This window comes from Cicer arietinum, chromosome 2 (assembly GCF_000331145.2).
Source record: "Cicer arietinum cultivar CDC Frontier isolate Library 1 chromosome 2, Cicar.CDCFrontier_v2.0, whole genome shotgun sequence".
Taxonomy (NCBI): Eukaryota; Viridiplantae; Streptophyta; class Magnoliopsida; order Fabales; family Fabaceae; genus Cicer; species Cicer arietinum.
The window spans coordinates 5,596,833-5,607,285 of NC_021161.2; the positions used below are offsets into that span (position 1 = coordinate 5,596,833).

Consider the following 10,453-nt stretch of genomic DNA (forward strand, 5'->3'; position numbering starts at 1 on the left):
TATATATATATATATATATATATATATATATAATTTAACAATTGTTTTGATTATAAATTTTTTAAATTTTAAAGTCAAGTCTATGTTTCCGTCTTTTTATCTTTTTCAATGTAATAAATTTAATTGTTTGTTTTGTTGAATTAAACGATCTCAATATAATTGTGATGACTTTCCTTCTCTAGCACGATTTGTTTGTTTTTTATATATATATTTTTTTAAAAAATTTATCACGGAGAAGAGTTATACTTTATTTTGGATTCATAAAAAAAAAAATTACAATTGATTTTTATGTTTAATGCTTCTCATGAATTGCACAAAATATTAAAGTGTATGAATATTAAACACAAACACCATACATGAAAGGAGAAAATTGAAATGAACCAATTATATTTTTTTAGTTTGCTATTGTGATTTAATATTTCATAATAATAATCATTTTCAACAAAATATTGATATGTTTGAAGTAGAAAATAGTAATGAGAAGAATTTGCGAGATAAAAATAGTAAAATAATTTAAAGTAGAAGATTTAATTAAAAATATACATATTAAGAGATTAATAATTCATATCTTCTTTACTAACTAATCCATTTCATATATTAATATTTTGGTATAACATGGTCACCTAATAGTAGATGACACTTTTATTGTTGTAGAAAAATAAAAACATTAAAATAAAAAATTAAAAGACAATTTCAAACAACACAAAGAAATCAAAAGACATTACATTCTAGTAACTTAAAGGAAAATTGAAAGCTCTGCAATTCCTTCTAATTTCTCCCTCATTTCCAACCAAAACACCAATACTTCCCATCTTTCTCATAGCAATTTCAAAGTTATCCCAAAACCTTAAATTATCTCTTGCATAACTCCAAACCAAGTCACTAGAAGAAGGATCCAAAGCAAGTTGTTGATCAATTTCAAGTATCCCTCTATTTTCAACTATTTGATTGTAAAATCCATTGTCAAATTCAAAAGGTGTTTGTTGATCCAAAAATACACAAGTTTTATTCCCTATAGGGTTAAAAAATGATCCACATTTTTTAACCAACATAGCATCTAAATTAGGATCCATTGTAGGATCAATTTCTCCATTATTAAAACTTGATAGCCTATTTTGAAAGAAGCTACATTTAGAACAACCAACAGTGTGTGCTCCTATAAGGGTCACCATGTCTTCTAATGTTAACCCTTTTGAGTTAAAAAATTTGAGAGCTTGTGACACATTAACAAATGGACCAGGAATTAACAACGCTTTAGAAGCGTTGGATATTAAACCGTCTCTTCTTCCCGTTAGGACTCGGTATACTTTCCCATTCGCTAATGCCACTGCGTCTCTTGTCGCAATTGCTATGATATCTGCGCACGAAACTGTTTCGGGGCATTCTTCTTCTAAGACACTTTTAGCATCATCAATTAGGTCGAATCCTCGAAGGGTTTTGTTTGCTTCTGCATCCTTCTCTGATGTTCTATTTTTTGTTGGATCTATTAATATAGAAGCGTCACAACCCTGAAATAAAAATTTCAATTGTGTGACCAATTTTGTATTTAATTTTTTGTAATTCAAGAAATGTTTATTCGATCAAAATCAAACTGTTCATATTTTAATTTTAGTGAAACATATTTAAAGAGATTTAAACATAAATTCAAACTCAAACTCAAAATTTGAATAATTTGATTTTGATTGAATAATCCGAACGTATATTTTAATAGTATGTTGACATTTGTCTCCTAGCAACACACGAAATTCGGACCTAATTTTGTTTATATTGATAACATATATTAAATCAAAATTGATTTACTATATAAATTGCTTAAAATGTGAATAAAAATATGAACAATTAACATGAAAAATAAAATAAATTGGTTCTTACATCGACAATGCAATCATGATAGTGCAAACGAAGCAAAGCAGCAACAATAGTATTATCATTTTGGTAATAACTTTGCACAACTTCACTTACAATACTCTCAGCTTGTGGACATGTAAAGCCATAGAAGCCAACGGTTAATTCACCCAATGTTAAAGGAAAGACAAAGAAGAAAATCATTAAGATAATGATGAGCTTCATTTTGTGTTTGTTGTCTATGGTTTCCTCTTTGATCCTCTTGCAAATGTTATATTATCTATTAATTAACTATGAAATTAATTAAGAATTTTAGTGGTGCTTGCCAATTAAGAGTTTCCTTTTTTTTTCATTTAATTAATTTTACTTGTTTTTGAAATTTTTAGTTAAGCTATTAAAAGATACTTATGCATATTTTGCTTGGTTGCTTCAATATTTACATTGCTTAAACCAATTTCTTTTTACATATAACTAAATTATTAAATGCTTTGATTATGACAATTAGCTACATTATTTACTTTGTAGTGTTATTTTCCACCTAACTTTTCTTTGTTTATTCATTGGGTAGGTTAGTTATTATCAAAGAAAATATTCTTCTCTTCACATTGTTTTTTTGGGATAAAAAGGTAGGTGTAGAAAATGTATGCATACTCTTATTTTACATGATAAATTATTTAAGTATTGGGTTTTCCAGCTCACAATGCTATGGAAATTTAAACACCGACTAATGACTATTCGAAGAAAAACAAGAAAAAAATGACTTTGTAATCAAAATCCAAGTTATCAAACCGACACTAATATGGTCACTATCTTAACCAAAATAAAGAGGACAATCGTTAATTTAAACTTTTGATAAGTATTGTCGATTGTTTTTAGAATTTCAAATACTTTTTATACATTGATCTACCGTGAATCAGAATCCCTTATGAAAGTGATCTGCGATATAGACTTATGTCAAAATAATTATTGGTTTAGTGGATAGATAAAAGAAAATTGATGTATTACAAATGAGTAAACTATTTTTTCAAATTTGGTTAATAAATATGGTTTGGTTTATGAAAGAGGACAATCGTTCCCATTATGGCTTTGAAATTATGAACTTTGTATGTCTTATTTTTTGCCCATAATATATCTTGTGCTTCGGATAGTGTTTATATTGTGAATATATTTAGTTTTGAATATTTCAAAAAACTATTTTTTTTTTCTCCATCGCCTATCATATTCCTCTCTGTATTTAGTTAACATGTGACTCTCTCCTAAGTACTTCCTCAAAGAAAAATTCAGATGCAGCTCCCCTACAATTTTTCAATCCTTGTGTTATTCTTTCAATTTTATTAAAAAAAATAAAATGATATATACTAATATATTAAACTCTTCAAAATCATTTGTTTATGTCTAAAAAATTTCTGAATTGTTAATTGAAAAACGGAAACAAGTCGAGTCAAATTAAAAGCAGTCGAGGCGATCATGGAGCAATTAAGAATTAGTTGAGGGCAAATGAATTGAATATTCCTCAATTGCACAAAGTACTATTTGTTTTCTGTAAGTCAAATTTATTTCAATATTTGTGTAAGTTGATAAATTGACCCAATAGCAATCAAATTACATATCTTTGTTGAAGACGCCAAGTAAGAGGAAAGTGAAAGCTATTTTTTAGGAATCATGATCAAGAAAGAAAAAATAACACATGTGAGTATTAATTCAAATCGAACAACAAGGGAATTGCAGTCCAAGTAAGGACAATTTACTATCTCAGATACAACTATTTGAAGATAGTCGAGGGTCTTTAATTTTCAAAGAGCTATGGATGATAGGATTTAGGTCTTGATATTTAGTCTATAAATATCTATTGTAGTTATCATTTTAAATATCATCAATCAATTAAAGATAATCGAGGAACAAAGTTCATACCTTAGCATAATCATTTGAAACAATAAAGAATCACTTGATGAGAACTTTTTAGCTAACTCTGTAGCTAAGTTTCAAATTCACAAACACATTTCATCCATAGATACTCTTACAAGGATATCAATGATGATGAAACACATAAAATGTGACTTTGAATGGAACTAATCTAATTCTTCTAATTAGTGCAAAAAATGTTTGTTATAAAATATATTTTCTTTTTTTTATAAACGAAGGTATTTTTTATCCACTTCTATTCATTTAAATAATGTTTTTCTACATAGAACTTTTTCTTAATTTTTTTTTTATCTCTAACAACATGACTTCAATGCTATGTTTGATAGGAAAAGAAAGTGAGAATAAAGAAAGCAAGTGAGAGAAAATGTTTGTGGAAAGAAAGTTAGTAGAAAGAAAAATATTCTTTTAATTTTTTAATACGAGTGAAAGTATATAAAAGAAAAGAAAACCTTTAATTTAATGATTAATTTTAATAAAAATGTATCTCTCTTTTTTATGGAAGGCCCACTTTAAACCTTTTCTCTCTTTTCCTTCGGAGAGATGATAGCTTTTATCTTTGGATAGTTTTCTTTTGATTCTTAATTGGAAGAAACCAAACAGTGAAAAAAAAATTGAAGTTTGAGTTTTCTTTCATAGCCCTATCATTCCTCTATCTTTGACTGGTTTCAAACATAGTATTAAAGTATTGTTGTCTCTCAATAATATTATGTTACATAAAAAAACTTTGAAATGTATCTCCATTTAAAATTTTAAAATATTAAATATATAAATTATCTTTTTTATATATTCAACATTTTATTTATTATTTATTTATGTGAAACTAACTTTTCTCATAGTTGAATTCTAACAATTATTTCAATCCCTCTTATTTGACATAAGATAATTAAGTCACAAATTGGTGATGCTACACAAGTAAATATCTCTAGAAAAGCAAGACTTGAATATTTATTATTACGAACTTTGCTAAGTCAAAAAAGATAATCGCGTGAAAGAAAAAAAGTGATAAAGCAAAAGTAAACGCGATAAGAAAAAAAAAAAAAAGAAGATTGATTTATAAGAAGTGCACTTCAAAGATGACTTGGTCAGTCAATTGAATAATACAGAAACAGAGTCAATGATTTGACCAAAGTGAGTAAGTAATATGGATCTCTCATTCACACAATGACTTCATCAATTCACTTCATTGGGGTGATTTTAATTTCCAATAAAGTAATATAGATGTGGAGTATAAAAAATAGGCCCATTTTTTTTTTTTATGTTATGAAATTTAATTCTTTATATGATACTATATTAAATTTGGGTTGAATTTAACTCATCTGAACAAAATTGACATGTAACATGAAGACTCTTAATTTATAAATATTTGTTCAACTTTCTCTTATTTAATGTGAAATTTTTTAAGAGAAGAATATTTGTTTGATATGATTATAAATAAATAATTTTTTGACATACTCGCACAAATAAATAAAGATAAAAGAATAAAATGACGTATATTTTTAACATAATTAAATTATATATATTTTTGTGTAAGTGTGCTTAAATACTATTTATTTAGAATTTGACTATTGTAAAGTAAATAATTTACTTTAAATAATAAAGATGACTAATAATCATTATTCACTTATTTTACCAACTTCTCGCTCGAGATAAGTCAAATCAATTTATAAACCTAAATAAATATGTCTTCTTGTACTTGAGGTCGATTTTTAAGTAGAATATTTTTTTGTCATATTTAACTAAACTTTAAGTCAAACTACAAATTAATTATCTTTAAAAATTGAGGAAATATGAAATTATTATTAATTAACTAAGTTAGCAATATTAACCGTTTTACAACCAATTTATTCAATTATATCACTTGAAATTATGATTACACTCTTACCATTGAATTGAAATTTTCTATAAGAGATATCATTAGTTAGAGACTACAAGGAAATGCAACTATCACTTTTTTATTATTGGTTCACTGGCAACTCCAAGAATCATCAAAATCAAATTTAGATAACAGAACTAAAAAAATTGATTTAACTAAATCACTAAATTAAATTACACAAATGATTCCATTGAGAACTATGCAACATACTAATTATCATGCTTGATACCTAATAAAGTCCATATAGAACATTTTGAGACTTCATTAGTATCATTGCTACATTGAATGAGATATGATCGAAAAATGTGTTTATAAGACAGACAGAGACATCTTTCACTTTACAAATCAGTATCAGAGTCTATTCAAGATTTGTATCACTGATTCTAAGAGTCGTTGGTACAAAAACACGCGTATCTGGTTTTTTTTCAAGGATTGGTGAACCATTACCTGAGCAACAACTGTTACTAGAAGTTGAAGAAGGTGAAATGCAACCATTTGAACTAATTGAAACTGTTCCATTTCCATGCCAATATGATCCATGAACAAATTGCAATGGAATGTTTGGTGTCAAAATGTTCTTAACTGCGACCATCGGCGCGTGACACCACTGCATTGAAGATTGAGCAATGGAACTAGCATTGTTCCAACTTTGATTCAATGGAACCATCCATTGAGATGCAGGGTAACTCTGCAATGAATTTGATCTATTATATTCGGATTCGGATAATTCGTTTCCTCGAGTATAACCATTCGATATCGAAGATACACATAAGGATGACTCTTCCTCTTCGCGAAAAGAAGTATCATGACCAAATTGACCAAATTTCAAGACAATACTTTTATCCGTCGAGACATTTTGATATCTAGAAGTGTTCTCGATATCTAAACGCTCGATCGGATTTCCATTGGAAGTTGCTATTATGTGACGATATTGAGAAGCTATGTGTTTGTTCTTTCGTCTTCCAGAACCAACAGGAACACTTCTCATTGTTCCACCGGCGGTCCAATATCTATGACAGTTTCTACAAAAATGTCGTGGTTGATTGACATTATAATTATTGAAATAACAGAATTTCGTGTCGAAACTGTTGCATCTTGGACATTGAACAATCTTGTCAGGTTTTTTAAGGACTTTTTCTTGATCAGTGTTGCTAGTCTCCTTTTTTTCTTCCAAAGGGATGGAATTATTAACTTTTGATGAAGTTTTTGATTTCTCATAGTTTTCTGTGTGGAAAATTTCAACTCCTGTATGCTTTGTGTTACTGCAAGAATTCTATAAAATGTGAAGCATAATCAGTGACACAAATTTGAGAATAAACAAAAATCAAAGAGTATAATCAATTAGTCATTATGTTATGTTCATTTTCCTCAAACAAAAATAAGATAAGTATAATCTCAAGTTTCATTGTGAAAAACAACCAAATTTCACCCCAAAAAAAATAGATAAGTATCATAAAAAATGAAGCAGATCCAAATTTCACCCCAAAGGAACCAAATTTTGTTATATTTTGATGTAAAAAGTCAAGCACAAAACAACTTCACAAATTAACCTTAGTCTCAATTATATCAAATTCATGTATGTAAAAATTGTCAACTACAAAGTTTAGACAAAGAATAAACAAATTTTACTATAATTCATTGACCAAATAATTTTTTGTCATATTTTATTTATCTCTAAATCGAATTCAAAATATCTAGAATTCATTTGTCTTAAAAATTAGAGTTAAGGAAAAACAAAGTTCAATTCTGAATTTTGTTACCAATGAATATTAAAAAAAAAAATCATTTAGAATAAATACTCTTCAAATTTTATATAATTTGAAGCTTGCAAAATATTGTAGCAACCCAATACATCTAAGTAAAAACATACTTAATTTTTTAAAATAAAAAATGAGTATTATTGGATATGAGTATGACAATATTTACCATAGGTGTAGAGTTGGCCTGAATCTGACAACCCTTTTGAGAGGTCGCCGGAATATGATATTCCGGCACCGGAATCTTCTTACCAAAGAGCATGATACTAGAATCTTTAACAAACATGTTGTTGTTTGTTTCACAATTCATTTTTGTTGTTGTTGTTGTTGTTGTTGTTGAAGTTTATGATATGGTTTTAATAGAGAAAGAAAGAAAGAATAGAAAGGGAAATAGAGAAAGTGTTTGTGTAAAAATAAAGTAAGTGGCTTTAATTTGACAGAACTTTTGAAAGGGGAAACTTTGCACTAAAAACAGCCCCACAAAAAGACTTTGAAAATTAAAAGTCACACTGCAAAAAGTACAAAAGAACATGAGCCATCATAGACACAGTAGTACAATTCTTTTATGCTTTTTTTTTTATTTACTTTGGATGAGATTTAACTTTTCTTTTTGGTTCGGATTTTGAGATAAATTAATATTTTACTCTAAACAAATATTTACAGGAAATATCAAATTTGGTTATGTTTATGATATTTTTGTTATTTTCTATTTTTTTTTAAAGTTTAATGTCTATTTGGTTATTTTCTATTTAAGTATGAATAAATAAAATTTTAATTTAAACTTTTGTATATCAATGTGTTTGTAACTATTAAGGAATTATATTTATTTAATAGGTTATTTTTTATGTTATTGATACCATAAAATTATACAACTTTCACTCCTAAATATAAATCCTAAATATAAATGCTATGACTTTTTTTTGACATATACTAAGAAAATTAGATAGTGAATTTTATCTGTCAATTATATTAATTGATGTTTCAAACATACTTATATATATATATATATATGAATGTATTTGATTTCATTTATTGATTTCTAAGGTAAGTATAAATAAAATATATGTTTTAAAAAATAATTAGTGCATTTGATAATTTGAAATAGCATTTATGTTTAGGGATTTACTATATTTTACAAATAATACTTATAATTAAATACAGATACAATATAAAAAATGGTAAAATATTAATTAGGATCGTTTTTCTTTTGATATAGATATTATAATGATATGAATTTAATAATGTCAAAAATATATTTAAAGTTGAGTGAATAATATATTAAAAGATGCATCTAATTATAGATTTAAATAGAAAAATGAACTTGATTATCATTTTATAAGCTAAAATCTTAAATATTTGTTGTCCATGTGGTTCTCACTAATTTAAAAGGTGTGATTTGTGATATGTAAAAAATAATTATTTTTTTTCTTTCCCTTTTCAATTTTCACACGGCCTTTTAGATTTATATATGTAAAGAAAAAGTTCCATTTACTCAAAGAAATGAAAAGTGTTTTGGTTTGTCAAAAACAAAAGAAGAAAAGTGTTTTGATTAAAAGAAAAGTGTTGTTCTTTTTCTTTTTATAATCTTTAACATGAAAGTGTCACCACAGTTGAAAACTTGAAATTGAAACATTGGACCGTACACAATTGAATAAAAATGCTTTAACTTTTTTTAAAGAAAAAAAAAGGCCTTCATTGAAACATTGGACCATATACAATTAAATACAAATACCTTCCCCTACTAGACCAAAATAATAATAATAATAATACCTTCCATTAATTGCACCCAAAAAAATAAATTCTATTACTGGTTTATTCTTTTTTAGTCTTGCTAATGAATTCCTTAACAATAACTTTTAAATTTTTAAAATATTGAATATATTATTTTCAGTACACCTTAAATAAATTATTTTATATTTAAATTTTTAAGAAGTGAACATAGATATTAATTATTATTTGTCTTTTTTAATTGCTTTTAAATATGATTGATTATATGTCTAATCTTGGTTACTGAGCCTAAGTTCAAGTGAAGTGACACTAACATGGAAAAGTATAATATATTTTATCATTCTAATAGTTTATTTTATGGTACGTTTGAATTATGATTTTTAAGCTTAGTTCGTTTATAAAGTCATAGTGTTTGAGAAACAAAAGCTTGAAATTTTATTTTAAACGTACATTAGTTCAATTGCTTTTGCACGCAGAAACAAATATATGTTTAATTTCACAACATTTATATTGTAAAAAGCAAAAAAAAAGATCCACCATAAATTACAATATAGAAGTAGTCTATTTTAGAATATTATATTCACTAAAACAAATGGTATTAGACCTACAAATACTTAGACATACCACTTAATCTTTTTGAAAACTTGATTAGTAGATGTGGATATGAGGTGATTATATTAACATCTTTATTTAATAAAATGAGTAGTTAAGGATAAATATTCATATGTGTTGTTAAGTTCAATTTAAACTATTACATTTTAATTATGGTATCATTAACGTCGTCTTATAAGGTGACATAGTGTCATATGATCTATAATAAATTAATGTTCGAATAACTAGAAACTTATGTTATTACTCGCCCTTAGGACTTAACTATGACCCATTATGCATCGGTATGACAAAAATACAAGAAAAATAAATAATAGTGTCTAAAAAATTACTTTTTTCAATCATTTTTATAAAAAATAATTAGATCAACAAAAATTAGTGTATTTGAATTGTTTAAATACATTAAATTTTGTTGTTTCGGTTGTTCTTTATGTTAATTTCATATATATTAAGAAATTACTATAAATAAAAAAAAGAAATAATAAATTTTTAAAATAGTTTTATTTATTAATTGTTTTATTTTCCACTATCATATATGCAAAGTACTAAAGTATATGCTTTGGGAATAATGCTTTGGAAAAAGTAATTAATTTTACATTGTAAACTAAAAAATTATATTTATTTTAAGACAATTTTATGTTAAAATAGTATTTATTGTGAGATTAAGAAAATATATAAATAAAAAAGTATTATATAACAATTCTTATGAATATATAAA

General features: G+C 25.9%; 2 protein-coding genes across 2 annotated transcripts; both read right to left on the reverse strand.

Moving 5' to 3' along the window:
- Nucleotides 1–527: 527 nt before the first annotated feature.
- On the reverse strand, nucleotides 528–2,090 carry LOC101496376 (peroxidase 57-like). The gene is made up of 2 exons (XM_004489609.3): nucleotides 1,873–2,090; nucleotides 528–1,508 (listed from the first exon to the last, which is right to left on the reverse strand). The coding sequence occupies exons 1-2, from the start codon at nucleotides 2,068–2,070 to the stop codon at nucleotides 729–731; spliced, it is 978 nt and encodes a 325-aa protein (XP_004489666.1). The 5' UTR covers nucleotides 2,071–2,090; the 3' UTR covers nucleotides 528–728.
- Nucleotides 2,091–5,700: 3,610 nt separating this feature from the next.
- Nucleotides 5,701–7,827, reverse strand: LOC101489791 (uncharacterized). The gene is made up of 2 exons (XM_004489589.4): nucleotides 7,568–7,827; nucleotides 5,701–6,914 (listed from the first exon to the last, which is right to left on the reverse strand). Exons 1-2 carry the CDS (start codon nucleotides 7,706–7,708, stop codon nucleotides 6,000–6,002), a joined length of 1,056 nt encoding a protein of 351 aa, XP_004489646.1. The 5' UTR covers nucleotides 7,709–7,827; the 3' UTR covers nucleotides 5,701–5,999.
- Nucleotides 7,828–10,453: the final 2,626 nt, after the last annotated feature.